This window comes from Vipera ursinii, assembly GCF_947247035.1.
Source record: "Vipera ursinii genome assembly, chromosome: 1".
Classification (NCBI taxonomy): Eukaryota; Metazoa; Chordata; class Lepidosauria; order Squamata; family Viperidae; genus Vipera; species Vipera ursinii.
In genome coordinates this window covers 168,452,617-168,471,384 of record NC_139512.1, presented here as the reverse complement: position 1 = coordinate 168,471,384, position 18,768 = coordinate 168,452,617, and the positions used below count along the sequence as shown (strand labels likewise).

General features: G+C 39.8%; 1 protein-coding gene across 1 annotated transcript in view; it reads left to right on the top strand.

The window, feature by feature from the left end:
* The window catches only part of LOC310643853 (uncharacterized protein), a gene marked incomplete at its 3' end in the record, with an annotated part of 113,457 nt that overhangs the window by 79,890 nt on the left and 14,799 nt on the right, over window positions 1–18,768 (top strand). Inside the window, exons 3-8 of the mRNA XM_083368467.1 lie at window positions 1,221–1,234; window positions 2,205–2,237; window positions 6,240–6,272; window positions 7,190–7,243; window positions 14,228–14,335; window positions 18,443–18,508. Coding sequence (XP_083224593.1) covers window positions 1,221–1,234; window positions 2,205–2,237; window positions 6,240–6,272; window positions 7,190–7,243; window positions 14,228–14,335; window positions 18,443–18,508 — 308 coding nt within the window. The remainder of the gene's footprint in view (window positions 1–1,220; window positions 1,235–2,204; window positions 2,238–6,239; window positions 6,273–7,189; window positions 7,244–14,227; window positions 14,336–18,442; window positions 18,509–18,768) is intronic.

The window sequence follows — 18,768 nt, the reverse complement described above, 5'->3', positions numbered from 1 at the left end:
TGTTATGACTTTGATGCCAAATCTCTTCCCAAAACTACTACCACCTAAGAATGTCTGTTTTTCCCATTCATGTCAGTGCCTTGCAGTCAACCAGTCATAGATAGCCAGAGGAGGTTAGCATCTCTATTCTAATATTGGTAAAAAGCTGATCTTAGGAACATAAAATGAGCAAAATGTTTTATATTCTATATTTGTGTAATTGCACTCCAGTAGCAATTAACACTGAAACAATATATGCCCAATGACGGTGTAATTAATCTAGAGGCCTGGAAGCTAACTGGTGACTCTAATATGAGTGGCCCATTGGCTACCTGTCTACTCTTAAGTATTCTTGAACGTTAGCCATTGTCCTATTCCAAGGTTTGGGGATAAGGATGGGATTTAGGAGAATGAGGATGTTTCTTTCCTCCTCGGTAGTCTTGGTTGAGAGTCTTCAGAGAAGCAAGAAGGCCCGGACCAGCAAATGATTTACAGTTTGCCTAAAGGCCCTCTGCCCAGAGAATTAGTAAGGTGAGGTTACAGTGAAAAGACAGAGTAGCCACACCAGGCTGTATTGTTTCTTTTCAGGGGTTAGTTATCTAGTTATATCTTTTTTCTCGTTCACTGTCCCTCTCTCTCTCTCTTTATTTAGAGTAACATTTTCTGTTCAAATGTCGGCAGCGTATGTTTCTGAAATCTGTCTGTTGTCGCCTTTTTAAAATTTAAAATCCTTTATTCTTTGTTGGTTCAACACATACATACACAAAATTTAATAACACACACACATTGCTTTTTGTCCTTTCACCATGGACTTCCATAATGGCTTAAATTTGGTAAGATAGATTTATAGGGGAAAAACGGAGATAATTCTTTAAAATGTTATTCCTGGATGAGGTGGATTTCCTGCAGTGCCCTCAGCAGACTGTTGGTGTGTGTGTGTGTGTGTGTGTGTGTGTGTGTGTGTGTGTGTGTGTGTTTCCCTTTTCAGAACAGGTCATGGTAACATAACTACTGACTTAAATAGTCATCTGGGGTGAACAATCTCACTAGCCAGTCCCAAACTCAATAGATGGGATCCCAGAGAGAGGAGAGGTAGGATGGACTTGACAAAGTATAGACACTAGCTTTCAAATGTTAAATATGTTTAGCCCATAAGCTATGGCTCTTCTGACATGAAAATCACCAATTCTTGGAAATTATCTATGTTAATTAATTATTTCATTTTGCTTCCCTTTTTCTAGGTAGAGGACTGAAGGTAAGCTTAATTAATTGTTATTTAGTGGAGCAATTTTGCAGCTTGAGGTGTATGGGATAAAGAATGCATAAATGATTATTTAGCGTATCATAAGGTGATCTGAGCGGGGGGAAATCATTTCTGCTACCTGGAGAGTGAAAAGCCAATTCAATGTATTTACTTAATGAAGAGATATCAGTAAGTAAGTAAAAAAAATTAATAGAAAAAAATAGTGATTAAACAAGGAAAGAAGGGAGGGAGGGAGGGAGGGAGGGAGGGAGGAAGGAAGGAAGGAAAGAAGGAAGGAAGGAAGGAAGGAAGGAAGGAAGGAAGGAAGGAAGGAAAACTGATTTTAAAATTGCCTAAGAAAAAGTCTGGTGCTTGAATGGTATAAGAGCAAGTACCAGGTGACTAAACATGACAATATGACTAAAATGATAAGTTTCCATTGGCTTTTCAGCTAAGATGAAACATAATACAGTACCTGAGAAGGACTTTTCCTATACAGTCATCAATCACTGTCTGGAAAAAGGCTATTGATGAAAACCTATTCAGGTACTTAGGCCCTTAGTCATGGCAGTACTAACTATATCAATACATATTCTTGTGAACAGCGTGGAAAAAAAAAGACATTTTTTAAGGGTCTGTACTTTCCTCCCTAAGCAGATTGCTGGATTCTGTTTTAAGGCAGGGGGAGACAGAAAGCAGAACACCAGAAAATGTCTATCTCATTTTGCAAGCCAGCTCTGTCTGCCCTGAAATATTGGATCTTAAATTAGGAAATTACATGGCAGGGCTAAGTGGGCCTAGCATGTGCTTAGCTCTGCCTTTAATACAGAAAACATTTCCTAGCACTCAGGGAAGACTTTCCACAATCATGCCAATTTATGTTTCCTAGTGAAATGGGGGAAAATGGAGAAACTATTTCTTGGTGGGTTTTTTTTTCAAATACTATTTTCCTGAGATAATTTTTGTCTTTTTTACCTTATAGGGTCAAAAAGGAGAACCTGGAGTAGTACCAGTGGTAAGTTAGTGTGTGTGTGTGTGTGTGTGTGTGTGCGTGCGTGCGTGCGTGCGTGTGTGTGCGTGTATCTCCCCGGGGTGTGTGTTATATTAGTCTTTACTGACAAGCATTTTATAGAATGTAATCTTTAAAAACTGTTTATTCGTTTGGAAAGCAGTTCGCCTTTTTTTAGTATAGTTGTGGACTCTTTAGTGAAAAAAATATCTATACGTTCTATAGATATTATAACACAGTAGAATATAAACATTTTTTTTAATCTGCCAACTTGTGAGGAACAGATGACAGGCATAGTTATTACTATGTGCCATGCAAACTGTAGACCATAAGAGAATTTCTCTTGTTTCCCCCCCCCACCCCATGCAAGTAGTCTTCAACTTATGACCACAATTGAGCCCAAAGTTTCTGTTGCTAAGCAAGAAAATTGTTAAGTGAGTTTTGGCCCATCTTACGATCTTTCTTGCCAGAGCTCTTAAATGAATCACTGCAGTTTTTTAAGTTAGTTAACATGGTTGTTAAATGAATCTGGCTTCCCCATTGACTTTGCTTGTCAGAAGGTCACAAAATTACATGACCCTGGGACACTGCGACCGTCAGAAATATGAGTCAATTGCCAAATGTTTGAATTTTGATCACATGACCACGGGGATGCTGCAACGGTTGTAAGTGTGAAAAACAGTCGTAAGCAGTGGTGGGATTCAGCCAGTTCGCACCAGTTTGGTAGAACCGGTAGCTAATATTTTGTTGCCCAGGCCCAGAATGGACTTCCGGAAGTGCCATCCACACAGAGAACTGGTTGTTCATATATGTGAATTCCACCATTGGTCGTAAGTCACTTTTTACAGTGTCTTTATAAGTTTGAACGGTCACTCAATGAACTGCTGTAAGTTGAGGACCACCTGTATGCATTTAGTTAAAACATTTATATAGCCACCCATCTTATTTCGAACTCTGGGTGGTTCCCAATCAACAATTAAAACAATATTAATAATAAAGCAACATAATAAATATATCTATTAAAACTCTATAAACATTAAAAAACTGGCACCAGTATGTTTCTTTCTTTTCTCTTAAAGGAATAGAACCATCAAAGCAGGGTTTTAGTAACTTAACCTAAATGAATTACTTACTAGTGTTTGGCAGAAAGACTGTGTGGCATTGTGGAAGCTGTCTTTTCTACCCAAACCAAGAAATACCTTCAGATAAGGCTGGCAGAGATCAATTGCTTGATCTCTAATTGTCCCCCTATTTATTTATTTTATTTATTTTAATCCCATTTATATCCTGCCCTTTTCCGAAGACTCAGGGCGGCTTACAATTTAAGCACAAACCAATGTGCTTAGCAGTAGTCTTCATTCTATGTATATGCCTGCTTATTAGGGCTTTCACACACCCCTCCCAAGCAGCATTATTACAAAGTCAGCTTATTGCCTCCAACAATCTGGGTCCTCATTTTACCTACCTGGGAAGGATGGAAGGCTGAGTCAACCTTCAGCCTGGTGGGACTCGAACCTGCACTAATTGTAGGCAGCTGGTGTTACTTAAGGAGGCATTAGCCCACTGCTCCACCAAGGCTCCTATATTTCCTTCTATAGCCATAACTGTGATGCAGCGATAAGAACTCTATACACTAATTCACCTGTGATAGCACCACAGATATGTATATTGGTATTGTGAGGCTAGCTGTTCTTTTTGTCCCCTTTATCTAATGAGATAATTGTCTGTTACAGAGGAAATAGGAAAGGCAAATACCTCAAACTTCCTGCTATTTTGTATGATTTATCCATTCCCAAATAAGTTTGAGCCTCCATATAAGCAGTATGACCATTTTTATTGCCTTTGCACTTAGTGCAGGCTCCTGAGACAGGGTGCAATTAAGAGCCACTAATTTGTTGGGTTTCCATGTTTTATTTGATGGAAATGCAATGGAACTTGTTTCTGATAAGCATTTTTTATTGCAAAAAAAAACAAAAACCAGAACAAAACGAAACAAAGATTACTGTATATCCTACAATGGATTATGATGATGTACTTCCGCATATTTATCTATTTGATTCATCTCTCTTTCATGCCCCTTTCCCAAACACAGCATAGTTTCAAATATACCTCCAGTGTTTGCGCCTTGTTTTTTTTTTAAAAAATAACTAGTTTAAAAAAAAATAGACATACCCAGAATTTTAGCATTACAAATGCTGTTGTTCCTTCCCCAACTTTCTCTTCAGATATTTGGTACAATTGCTAAATTCTTTTTATCATTTATGAAACAAGGAAGTGAATGCTATTTCTCTTTTAATTACTGATTCAAAATAGAGTTCATACAATATTTATTTGATTTTTATCCCACCTTCATTATTATTTTTTTATAAATAACTCAAGGCAGTGAACATATTTAACACTTTCTCTTGTTTTCCCCACAACAACAACCCTAAGAGGTGGGTTGGGCTGAGACAAAGGGACTACTGGCCCAAAGTCATCCGGCTGTTTTCATGCTTAAGGCAGGACTAGAACTCACAGTTCACCAGTTTCTAGGCTGGCATCTTAACCTCTCTTCTCTTCTCTTCTCTTCTCTTCTCTTCTCTTCTCTTCTCTTCTCTTCTCTTCTCTTCTCTTCTCTTCTCTTCTCTTCTCTTCTCTTCTCTTCTCTTCTCTTCTCATCCCTTCCCTTCCCTTCCCTTCCCTTCCCCTCTCCTCTCCTCTCCTCTCCTCTCCTCTCTCCTACCCTACCCTACCCTACCCTACCCTACCCTACCCTACCCTACCCCACCCTGCTCCTTTCCTCTCCCCTCCCCTCCCCTCAAATCAATTAAAGACTTGCATAATTATCTCTGCATTGTTTACAATACTGACACTGCATAGTTAGGAGGGTTTGCCCTCATTCTTACCACTTGTGCTCCCTTAGGAGACAAAAGGATTGTTATGAGATGTTATCAGTTTCATATTCTGTAGTACCAGATAGATGGGAAGGTGGGGCAAAGAAGAAGACACAGATTTGATATAAAGAACTTCACACTGGTATTTTTTTTTTTAAAAAAATATGTCTCTCCTTTGTATACGGCTTCATACTCTATAGAGGAGCAAACCAGAATTAGTTGCCCCTTGCTGAAAATGCAGGAAGAAGCTACAGTTCTTATTAGTTTCATAACCGTATCTGAGACAACAAATGTTCAGATATCTTTTCAGCACATTCTCTGCTTATATTTTGGCCCTTAAAATGCTTTTATCTTTTTTTCAAAGCAATCTACAAAAAGATGTGCTTGAAATAGTTCAGGATACTGGCAGCACACTAAAGGTCAGAGGTAGAATGAATCCCAGGATGGACTGAGAAGTGTCAGGACCACAAGGCTGAGAATTTACCAGAGCCCATGGCTTTGTGTGGAGTGGGTTGCTAATCCCTAACATTTGACCTTCCTTGTTTAATTAAAACTGCTTATTCACCTCTTCTTGCTAATCAAGTGAAGGAAAGAAACAAAGGAAAGAAACAAATGGTTTTCATTGACCTTGGCTTTTTAATTAGTGCCAACCTCATCCATTATGGTGCTTTGCAGAAGTATTAGAATTCTTCCCAGTTCCCAGAATCCCAAGTGACTTCGGCATTGGGAGTCCTAGAACTAACTATAGGAGTTGAAGTATAGCACATCAGAGGGCACTATACTGGGAAATTGGGTAGGTATAGCACTTAAAACAACAACAATAACAGCAACCAGCAAGCACATAAACAGCAGGAACACCTTGACAGCATTTTGAAGGCATGAAACTGACAGTGATGCGCAACTGTGTTTATCTTCATTATCAGCATACGTTTGAATAAAGAGCATATGAAACAGAACTATAGATGCTAAATAAATAGACAAATAAATGAAGTCTAGCCATTGTCCATACCAGAAGTTTTACATTTCTCTTTCCCTTTTCTTTCCTTAATACAAATGAGAAAAAGATGATATTCTTACCACAGTCATTACCATGTCCTAGAAAGTTATTAAAGCTTATGTCTTTTTTTTTTAATAGGTTACAGGTAGAAGAGGACGGCCGGGACAATCTGTAAGTATCACTCCTGGTTTTCTTTGTAGAAGTATGAATAGTTTCCTAATATTTTTAGGAAATAATGGTAGTTTTTATGATCGCTTAACTATTTTTAGTACTATGGGAAAGGAAGTATTGTGGAGAGATGGGGAATCCTTGCAGGATTATTGCTGTTACTTAATGCTGAATCTGTGGCTTTCGGAGAAATTCTATTCAAATCCAGCTATATGAAAAAAAGATATGGATTTTTTTATCAATGATTTTCCAAATTCTTATCACTTTAGACACTATGGGCAACCTTGTTGGGACACCTCCAGTCATTCTTATGGACTGAGATTAAGATCTGAAGTTCTTTTTTTAACTTCATATAACAGGAAAGATTAGCTAATTTGTTTTCTCATTATCCATTTCCTTGTTGTTAATTCCTTAATGAGGCCCAAAGGCCCAGTGATTCTTATCACACAGTTTAAAACTACTGTGACAATGTACACGTAGTCCTTGACTTACAAACACAATTGGAACAGGAATTTTGGTCACTAAGCAATGCGGCCATTAAATGAGTTATCACATGACCAGATTCCATGTTATGTCCATTTTAGTGCAGTTATTAAGGGAATCATCTGATCGTTAAGTGAATTACACAGTCATTAAGCAGATCCAGGTCTCCAATTGACTTTGCTTGTGGGAAGATTGCAAATCATGATCACTTGACTGCAAGATGTTGCAGCCACTGTTGTCAACTTCCCTACTTGTGATATCATGTGACAGCGAGGGTGGTGCAACAGTAATAACTTGTGAGTCACTTTTTCCCCCAAGGCCATCGTACTTAATCAAGGCGAACGGCAACAAATCTATACCATTGCTTTTTAATTTCAAAAGTGTGATACCATTACTATTTTATTAAATGCCCATAACTATTCTAATAATTGATTTAGGGACCTCCAGGTTCACAAGGTCCAAGAGGAGCTCGAGGACCCAAAGGAAGACCGGTGAGTTGGAAAGCATTCTTCCAAGAATAATTTAATAGATTGCTATTCCTTCCCCAGATGCCCGAGATGAAATGTTTTGGGGTCAGAGATACCTAGGTTTGGCTTCTGTTTGAGAGACAAGATGAATAAAGTTTGGTTGCGTTCTATAATGTTTGGTTCATAAATATAAAAGTGTGTTAGCTTCAGGAAAACATCATAAACACTCATAGCAATAGCACGTAGACTTATATGCCTCCCCATAGTGCTTTACAGCCCTCTCTAAGCTGTTTACAGAGTCAGCATATTGCCTCCCCCAACAATCTGAGTCCTCATTTTACTGACCTCGGAAGGATGGAAGGCTGAGTCAATCTAGGGGCCAGTCAGGATTGAACTCCTGGCAGTGGGCAGAATTATAGTAAATGCACTGTAATCATAGTAAATGCAACTCCAAGAGATATACCCGGGTGTCTTTCAGCGTCTAGCTCCCTCCAAATCTCTCCCTTGCACTCTGTGATTCATTTTTATCTCCCAGACTTTGCATTCTTTCACATACAATGAGTCATATATTAAACAGTTCTGACATTCCATGGACAACTAAACAAAAAAAAATCAACCTCTGATGATTAGTCCTCAGAAAAAGATATCTACCATTTATCCTTGGTATTTCTTTTTTCAAAAGATGAAGAAGTATCCTCCCCCCCCCCCCGGTTAGAACACATAATACCATATATAGCAGTTTAGTTCACTCTGGATTTTTTTTTTAAAAAAAGGATTCCAAACATAAAATTTCCAATCATCAATTCAAACATAAGTATATAAACATTCCAATCACCAATCCAACATTTAAGTGAGAACAGTAGAGATTAAGCATAACAGTAAACTTAGGGGTATAAACCAGAACTCTTCAATGCAAGGAACCAACAGATCAGTATAAAAACAAGTACAAGCACATTTTGACTGAGCATGGAAAGGCCTACAGTGCTAGCAATGGTGAAATATTTCTTTGAAAGCTCTGAAGTCAGGGCCACCAAAGGGGGGAAAAAACCCCGAACTCTTGTATCTTTCTGTTTCATGGAATCTAGGTAAGAGCTACAAGTGAAATGAGATGAGGCAGTCCTTTCAGTTCTTAGCTTCCTAACTACTCAGAATTTTAAGAGTCAATACCTGTGGTGGGATTCAGCCAGTTCGTACCACTTCGACAGAACTGGTAGCTATTTTTTTTGTTGCCCAGGCCCAGAATGGGCTTCCAGAAGTGGCATCCACGTAGAGAATCAGTTGTTCACAGATTTGAATCCCACCACCAATATCTTGAAAGCAGACAGAAGAATATAAGCACTTTTTATTACTTTATAAAGTCATGTTCTAGTTATACAAATAGGTGTAAAACCTACTACCTGAGTAGTAGCAAGCAGCATCTCCCTTTGTTGGAGATATGGTCATTCATATCCATATTGTTCTATAGAGGTTTTGTTATGTACAATTGCTCATGTGACGGCTTCCACACAATCCTGCAGTGTATACTCACATATATAGTGAAGGCACTATATATTCTCTATGTAGGCAAGTCATCCTGTAAATAAAAAAGACCACATCTTTACTCACGTCACAGCATGGCTTATGGGGGAAGATCTGGTTATCAATGCTTGCATGTTAAACTAAAAATCTATAGAACAGAAGGAGTATAACATGGCTCCATCTAGTTAAAATAGTCAAATTAATGCCACATTATCTTCAGTGCCAGCTCCAAGGACAATCCCAGATGGGATCCAACCCTTGTGCTGTAATATGAAACAGTATTTGAGAAAAGTCTTCAGTGAACCTGTGATTAGAAAGGAATTTGTAATACTTGCAATAGCAACAGCAATAGCACTTAGACCTATATACCACTTCACAGTGCTTTACAGCCCTCTCTAAGCAGTTTATAGAGTCAGCCTGTGGCCCACAACAATCTGGGTTCTCATTTTACTGACCTCAGAAGGATGGAAGGCTGAGTCAACCTTGAGTTGGTGAGAATCGAAATCCTAGCAGATGGCAGAATTACACTACAACGCTGCATTCTAATCACTGTGCCACCATGGATCTTTTGCAGAAAGGGAGACAATAAGTAAAAGAATTGAATTAGGAAAGAAGGGTATGTAGAAGAGAACATTTTAACCAATAAAGCTTTTCAGGCAAGTCATACCTATTGAAATTCCCATTTCTGTAGAACTACCTGGTATCAGCCTAACTACATCTTTTTCATTAGGATGAAAGGAGGAGGTTTCTGGAGAACCTGGGATAGGAGCTACTGAAGCTTACTGAAGCTTCCTGCTCAAAAGATGCAGGGAATATGACAATGGACAACAGTTGTGTCACTGGCAGTGATTTACAGCATTGTACTGCTGTAGAATATAGCAGGCTGCTGATAACTCAACTTACATTGGCTAGAATTTTAGTGGAAGTAGGCAATTTAATCTAACCAATCTTGGCCAATGGTACATAATGTCTGAAAGGTACCAAGTTGCTAACTTTTAAACTATGTTATAGAGCTGCATTAAGAGCTTTACAGTTAAGGAGCTGATAGATGTAAGGAAATACATCCATTTTGGTTGCATAATAATATAGTAATAATTATCACTATCTCTAAGGGAACAATGAGGAGAGAGAGAGAGAGAGAGAGAGAGAGAGAGAGAGAGAGAGAGAGAGAGATGAATTAATTTATATGAATGAATAATTCAGTGACTTGACTATTTTACCACTGCTGAAATACATTTAAGTATTAAAAGTATGCGTGTTGAAGCGCCATCTAGTGGTCTTTGTCAGCAAATTCTTGTTTATAAGATGAATTGTGGAAGTAATTAACGTAAGAGAACTGTATATCTTACCTTTAGATAACTGATTTTCCAACTCTTCATATGTTTCTCAAATAATTGAGCCACCATCTTTTTGCAGAAAAATGTCAGTTTTCACTTCAGTTGTATTGATGATCTTAGAATTTTGATTAAGTATTTTTGTGGGTCGCTATTTCTACTTTTAATCGTTTGCTGTGGTGTACAATTTTACACATTCAGCATAATGTCTACCAATACACTGCAACATAACACCAGTATCTAAAGAAGTATCATATAGGCCTTAACCTGCAACCATAGATGTATCTAAGATGTAAATGTATCGAATGGAGTGGTCCCATCTCCAATTTTCATATATATCAGAAGATTTGACATTCTGATATGAGAAGATGAAAGTTCTTGCATACTTTAATAATTAATAATCATAATACTGACGGTTTAAAAGCTCTTGATATATTACTTACAAAGTTGGTATTAGAAACAATGATACATACCAGGTAAGTAGGTTACAGATGAATGATCTTTATAATTACACACAGATATTTTTTTTCAAATCAGAAATCAATGAAAATCTGATCTCTTAAAACCAGGTTTTACTTGAGAAGAATAATCCAAAACCTTCCACTCAACCCTAAAAGAGTAAAACTATGGGAGAGACTTCACTGCATTGGCTGTTGGTGTGTGGTGGGGTGCATATTTATCCCATACACTTCACTAGGCCACCTCAAAGGTGGTGGGTCCAACATGGAAAATTTCAGGAACAGGTATTATAACTTTTAAACATCTGAATCTTAAAATTCCCAGTTTCGCTGAGAGAGACTCAGATGTGTTCCCTCACATTGGCTTACTTAAAAGCCTAGTAAAGCTGCTGCTTATCCAGTGGCGTAGCGTGGGTTGTCAGCACCCGGGGCAAGGCAAGTAATTTGCGCCCCCTAACCTGTGGATTTTAGCACTCGAGTCTCTTCCACTAGCTCAGGAATTCTGGGAGTTGAAGTCCATGAGTCATAAAAGAGCCAAGGTTGCCTACCCCTGAGTTAGGTTCAAGGCAAAAAAGGGTCTCTGGAGAAGAGGGAAAATGCTAGTTTAAAACTGAAACAAGGCAACTTTAAGGTGCCTCAGCTGTGATTTAGGATGAGACAAAGAGAGGACATGGCGTTGAAAATGGTTAATGGGGCATGTTTGTTCCACTCTTAGTGGACGTCAGGATAAACCCCACGAGAGAATGACCTTACAACAGATGTGAATAAGCTTGGACTACGTTTGTAGATTGAGTGCATACATCACATGGAGCGATGATGGGCTTCATCAAGATTTATGATCCCACAATTGGCTAGTTTTCTCCATCTTGTCCTAAACCCTGGATACCAACCACGGTTTATGGCTTAGCATGTGGCGTGGGGTTGACCCAACATGTTAGGCGACAAACAATGACTTCCAACTTACAATGCCTCAGCTTCCCAAGGTTATTCCAAAGCCGGAAAAGCCAACCAACCCACCCTGCAGCTTTGCCTGCTTAGGCTGAACCCCAGGAATTCATACTTGCTGCAGCGCCCGACCTATTTTCTGCCCAGACGCTGCTTATCCACGCTACGCCACTGGTCCTAACACACCAAGCAGACAAAGGAGGTCCGATTTACCCCTTCCCCGCGAGGTTAGAAAACTCCGCCACATTCCCTAGAGCAGTGTTTCCCAACCTTAGGAACTTGAAGATGCGTGGACTTCAACTCCCAGAATTCCCCAGCCAGCCAGCTGGGGAATTCTGGGAGTTGAAGTCCACGCATCTTCAAGTTCCTAAGGTTGGGAAACGCTGCCCTAGAGGAAGAAATGTCTGCTTGGGATTCTGCTGCAATTACTGCAGGAGAGCCACCAGCCACGCAAGGCAGGCTCAGGCTGGGGGGGGGCGGGGGCGGGGCGGGGGCGGAACGGAAGCCTTGCCCTATATTCCACAATTAGAACAAGGCGCATTCCGCCAGGCCGCCCCTCCCCCTCCCCGGTTCCCTTCGGAGATCTCTTTTTTTCTCTCTCTCTCTTTTGCGCGCGCCTGCGCGCAGCGAAAACCAGCTCAAGGAAGATTTAAGTTTGCCTCCAGGAGACGCAATTCCGAGCAGAAGATACACCCAGGAGCGACGCCCCTTTCAGCCTTCTCGCCGTCTGCGGGCCTCATTCTTTATTATTACCAGGGGTCTTCAAGCTTGGCCCTTTTATGACTTGTGGACTTCAGCTCCCAGGAGACTTGTGGACTTCAGCTCCTCTCAGCCTGGCTGAGGAATTCTGGGAGCTGAAGTCCACAAGTCATAAAAGGGCCAAGTTTGAAGACCCCTGTTTATTACAAATGGCGAGCAGCGCTGGACACTCCGCCAAACAGTTCCGAGGGCTGGTAAACGACGAGGTGTGCTGCAGCCCCCCGCCGCGAGTCTACTGCAAGCCACAATCGAGACCACGTGTCTCTCGGGACAAAGGGGCGGGGTGTAATTATTCCTGTTATTAAGAGAACAAAACGGCTGTTACAGATACGATTGCACGCTGGGCAGCGCGCGTGCTTTTAGTGTTAATATGGTGTTGCTGTCACGCCAAGCCAACTCTGTGCAGCCCTTGGGGCTCCCTGAGCAGCTCAGTGTGAGCGCGCCCCCCCAGATGTTGCGCCCGGTGCGGCCGGCCCCCCCTGCACCCCCCACGCTACGCCACTGTGCTTATCCCACCAGGAAGCCAGGTTTTTCATGACAGTTCACCTTTCCTGATTTCCCACAGAAATCCCTTAATCTCCCAGCTTTTACAAAACAATTTGATTAAAGCCAGGGTAATCATTTCCCCTCTCACATTATTTGCATGAGTATTAAAATAGGTTCTTAAGCAGCATTTAGTTATTCTTTCCTTGACCTCCTTTAGTCACTTATCAACCTCATCCATTCACTTTCAAAGCAGTAGAGCAGTACATAAATGGAGGAGGCTGTAGAATATATTAGGTTACCAAGATCCTTCAGGTTTTATTCCAGATTTATGAAATATTTGCATTAATTATATTTTGTGATTTTCCCAGCTGTCTTCTAAAAAGCCTGTTTCTACTTTTAATATACATTCTTGCTCCATAGTCTCTGCCAGTATAAATCTGGAATGGTATCCGTAGACTTTGAGATATTTCTCTGAATTTATGCCCTGCATAAATGGAAATAAAAGTTCATGGAGATGCAAAATATGCAGTTTTGCCTTTGTTAAGTAAATATCTGAAATCCACAAAATTAGTTTCCTGGTATAAATATTAATTTATTGCAATTTCAACATATATCCATTCCAAGATTTTTTTTTAATCCGTGAAGGTCAAGGATTTTTTCATCAGTCAAAATACTGCTGATAAAAAAAAATGTCAATCCCCAGATTTATAATTCTTCCAGGAAAAAATGTAAGAATGAAAGTATCAAAATCATTCCTTTGGAGCCTTATTATTTTAAAATGTATTACTTAGCAGTAAGCTAACCCTAACCCTAACTGGTCTTCCCAGTTGTAATGAATGGCTGTGAAAGTTGGACCATAAGAAAGGCTGAGCGCCAAAGAATTGAGGCGTTTGAACTATGGTGTTGGAGAAGACTCCTGCGAGTCCCTTGGACTGCAAGGCAATCAAACCGGTCTGCTCCTTAGAAGGCCAGATCCTGAAGTTGAAACTCAAATACTTTGGTCACCTAATGAGAAGGAAGGACTCACTGGAGAAGAGCCTAATGCTGGGAAAGATTGAGGGCAAGAGAAGAAGGGGACGACAGAGCATGAGGTCACTGGATGGAGTCACTGAAGAAGTAGGTGTGAGCTTAAATGGTCTCCAGAAGACGGTAGAACACAGGAAGGCCTGGAGGAATGTTGTCGATGGGTCGCGATGGGTCGGACATGACTTTGCAACTAACAACAACAACAACAACAACAAAGCTATATGGTGCCAATTCCATTCAAATGAATGAGATTTTTCCCCCGTGAGATCTGTTAGTTTATCCTTTGAGATTTCATTCAGGTCCTATGTAAAGACTATTGGTAATTTAATGCAGTGAAGACTCCATGGGAACAGTGCAATTGGGGAAGTAAGTTTGTGGATACATCAGTTGTTGGACCTAATGACTGAAATGATTTATACACTGCCTATTTGAGGGATATGTGTGCTTTCTTTAAATACGCTTTATATCCAATCTCTTTCTAGGGTGCCCGTGGTCCTCCAGGAGTAGATGGGGAACCTGGTGTACCTGGACAGCCTGGTGAACCTGGACCTCCTGGACAACCATCCACTGGACCAGATGGCATAAGCAGAGTGAGTGACAGCAGTAAATTTAATTAACTCAGTTACCTACTTGTGCATGCTGTGATAATGATAAACTGAATAATAAATGAGCACACACAGACTGGTTTGCAAACATGTCAGATTAAAATATAATTGGCTAGCTTGTCCCAATGTACAAAAGGACTTCAAATCTGAAATGTTCCCATTCAAAATGGATGGCTTGATCTTAACTGATATTGGTTACAGATAATTTTTGACTGTCTTAGCCTAACTGAGCCTAATCTGAGCCTATCTGAGCCTGCAATTATGTTCGTAAGTCATGATGATAATTAAATGGATTACCAGGTGACTGCAGACTCTTTACAACCTTTTTTTGCAGTGACTGTCAAGCACGGCAGTTGTAAAGTGAATGCTGCAGTTGTTAAGCAAACACTGTGGTCATTAAGCAAACTCATTGTTCGCTACATGCCATTTTTTGCCAGAAACTGGAAGTAAACACAGGTTTCTGGCAAAAACAACATAAACTGCAGTTGCATGATTGGGATGCTGCAAATGGCCGAAAATGTAGGATAGTTGCTGAGTGCCCAAAATGCAGTCATGTGACGGCAGTGGGGTGGATGACATAATTTCAAATCTAGGTCATAAGTCCCTTTTTGGGGGGGGGTCTGTCATAGTTTTGAACAGTTAGTAAGTAACCGGTCATAAGTTGAGAACTGCCTGAATTTGAAACTCTTCCAGAATGCTGAAAATAAGCTTTTCTTGAACTCAAAACCAGTTGTGAAGAGGATATGTTAACCTAGAAATGTTTTGAATTTGGAGCATTTTCACATAGTCTACTAATGGGAGGCTGAGTACTGTATATCATGTCATCCCTACCCTTTGCTGAACTGCCAAGTTTTAGGGACAACATTCCTGAACTGTACTCCAAAAACATGGTTTTGTGACAAAAAGAAAAATGTAGAACTGATATACAGCGGTTAACAAAAGTAGACCTGATATAATCAATAAGATCATGTTCTATATGTGCCATTTTCCACCTTCTGTCACAATAAAAATCACAGTGTAAAAACTCAACTTTCGGAATGGTTGAAGGGTATACTGAAATCTTTTGGAAGCCACACACAACACACGTTGCTATAGACATGTGATAAAATACCGAAGATTTCCAATGAACTTCCATCAGATTACTACTAATTATAGCCATATACTGCACCTTTATTATTCTCATTCTCACAACTCATGCACATCAATAGAAGTTTATATTTTCTTTTTTCTCTGAGTGGGATTTCAAAGGAAACTGGAGGTTCCCAAACATTTTGCTGCAACTGTCATTGGGGATTTTTTATAACTGTTTTTACCTTTGTGCTCCCACTGCCATTGATTACAACTTCTATAGTTTTGGGCAGATTGAACCTCAATGAAACCATGGATCTTAGATATATGGTGGGGAAAAAAAGAATAGCAGAAATATTTCTGCCCTCTCCGGTGCTTCAGAAGAAAATAATCTTAGTGGCTTCAGGGTTGTTTCCTTGTGTCTGTAAAATTTATACCTGTCATTTATAAAGCTTGGGAGAAATCATATATTTCAGTGATATCCAACTTACCTGTTACATTTCCAGAGAGTTAGATCAACAAAAGAGGAGCATAGAATGTTAGGAGTCATGCAAGACAAAAACTTTTATCACTATTTGAGAGAGAATCTAATCATCTTTATGAGGCAGATCATTTGTTTCAGATCTGGGATAATTTAATTTATACTAATTTCTCAAACTCCTGACCCTCAAACTTGTATGAAAAGATAATACATTTTGTTTTATTAAATTTGGTGTGTCTTTGGAAACAAAAGCAATCTATACTGTAGGAAATTCAGACTTGTAATCAAATGATTAGTGAACTTTCAAATCAGTTGTCCTTAAGGAAAAACATAAAGCAAACTTGTGTTTCTCTCCAAACACTATTGAAATGTAGTTGATAAAAATAATTTAATAGCTAGATAGACATACTCTACCCCACAAGCTGAATGAGGATCCAAGCCACAAAGAAATGTAACTAACTGTTTTTGTGTTTAAATTTTAGGTTTAAAGCTGTCCTTAAATAGCAAAAACACAGTACAATGAGTGAAATATTTTGGCTCATGTGCCTTTGCCTCTTCATAATGGTTACTGTGCCCTGAAGCTAAAATATCCCTAGAGAAGTGTGACCCTTGGCTGGCAAATATTTATCAATTTCTAATATAATACGCAAACATTATAGCAACCACAGAGTTACACAACTGAACTTGATTGAAATAATGAGGAGAGAAATGTGGCAGATGTGAACAAGAATTTCCCTATTCAATCATGACTGTGGGACAGTTCTCCTTTTTCTTCCATTTGTCAATGCTGCTAACATCGAATGTTATTGCTTGACAAGAGATGAAGAAGTAGCTATTTCATATGTTAAGACTTGTGTATTGCTTTAAGACTTGTGTATTGCTTTAGTTTAAAATTGGGAGGAGGGAAGAGTAGGAATGCACTTTCAAGGACATTTGTCTCTCTAAAGAAGATAAGGCTTAGCCGGTTCTTCTGAGGGAAGGGAAACTGATTCTTTAAATTAATTGGAGAATATGATTAATGACTGCAATGTCGCATGGTCGCACACAGAGAGGGACACTCAGCTGGGTAATCACTTCTTTATTGAGGTCAGGAACGAAGCTGGGGAAGGGGTTTACCTGGTGTTTCTTTATACCTGCCCAGGTGAATACCAACCAATGGATTCAAACCTGGGCTTCCCGCCAGTGCAGGTGGCCAATAGATTTAAACCCTGGCTTCCTGCCAGAGCTGACCATGCCCCGGGGCTGTCAGGCTTGTTCAAACCAGGCTTTCCTGCCAAATGCAGTTATAGCCTGGAGCTGTCCAGCCCCCTGCTGTGCTGACATCCTGTGTATGCTTTTAGTCGCATACACTACAATGACAAAATTAGAAAAGTGGAGAATTGTGTTTTAATATATTGTGCAAGGGGCAGAGATTTCAGATTCCAGCTTCCTTCGAGTAAGCATTTGCCAGTGTATTAGGCTAATAAAGGATTTTTAAGGTAAACAATGCCTCAGAGTCACTTGAAAAGCCCATACGTCGGAAACTTGACACCATACATGAATGAATGAATGAACTTTTATTGTGAAAGTACAACATGTGTACAGTGAGATTGTCTGAGCCTCCCTTCATGCCCCCCCACAACTCACAGTGACAACAAACCCACCATCTTGTTACACCATGTGACCTAATTGCACAACACACCAGCCTCGCAAGTCAATCATACATAGAGTTATTTACCGTTCAGGAGCCTGACAGCCCATGGATAGAAGTTGTTCTTCAGCTGGTTGGTATGGCTGGCTATACTCCTGTATCTCCTACGTGATGGTAGGAGGGTAAAGAAGTACAAACCAGGGTGTGAGTCGTCCCTGAGAATTTTCCTCACTCTTCCAAGGCAGCGAGCCCTGGCGATGTCATCCAGTGGTGTCAGGGGACAGTCCACAATGTTTTGTGCTATGCTCACCACCCTCTGTAATATCTTCTTATCTCGAGAGGACACTCTCTATAATAGACCAATAGAAGAAGGTCAATAGTCGTTGTTCTACCCTGTTCTTCCTCAAGACCCTGAGGAAGTGAAGTCTCTGTTGGGCCTTTCTGGCCACCTGGGTTGTATTAACTTTCCAGGTAAGATCTTCACAGAGGTAGACTCCCAGGAATTGAAAGGAGAATCTCTCCACAGAGGGGCCCCGCCCGATGTAAAGTGGGGCAGGTTCCTCTCTTTTCCTCCTGAAGTCTAGGACCATCTCCTTTGTCTTGCCGATGTTCAGGTGCATCTGAAGATTCTTTTCTTTCTTTTTTTAAAGAATGAAAATTTAACAGCAAACAGCATTTATTCATTTGTAATACATTAATAAGCCTTAAAGAAGGTGAAGCCTAATTTTCCTCATGTTTTTAAAGATGAGACCCACAAATGAACCTGGCTGCACAATTCAGTCAGTTTTGAATTCATCATTGCAATCTTTTAAAGCAGAACTGACAGTATTGTTCATTTCTGGAACATCTCTGATGATGGGAACAAAAACACCTTTTATACCCTTCTCGAATAATGAAACTTCTTATGTTACAGCCATTTGCATCTCAGATGACAGGAGAAGATGATGCCTTTTCACAGATGATGATGCCTGGTCCAGTGGTAAGGATATGAATTGATTAATTAATTAATTAATGAAATATATATGAAATAAACAAAGGAAAAAAATGAAAGTGGAGCTGGATGGATCTTATAGCACAGTAAATTCTATTCACGGTGTATCCCAATAGCTTTATACATTGTGATGGAGCACTTGTCAAACAATGGAGGTGATGTATAAAATGCCTGGGGTGATCTGAGAACTCTGTGAACAGGGATGTGTTATAGATACTAAGTACATAACTAAAGCAAGTTCAAAATAT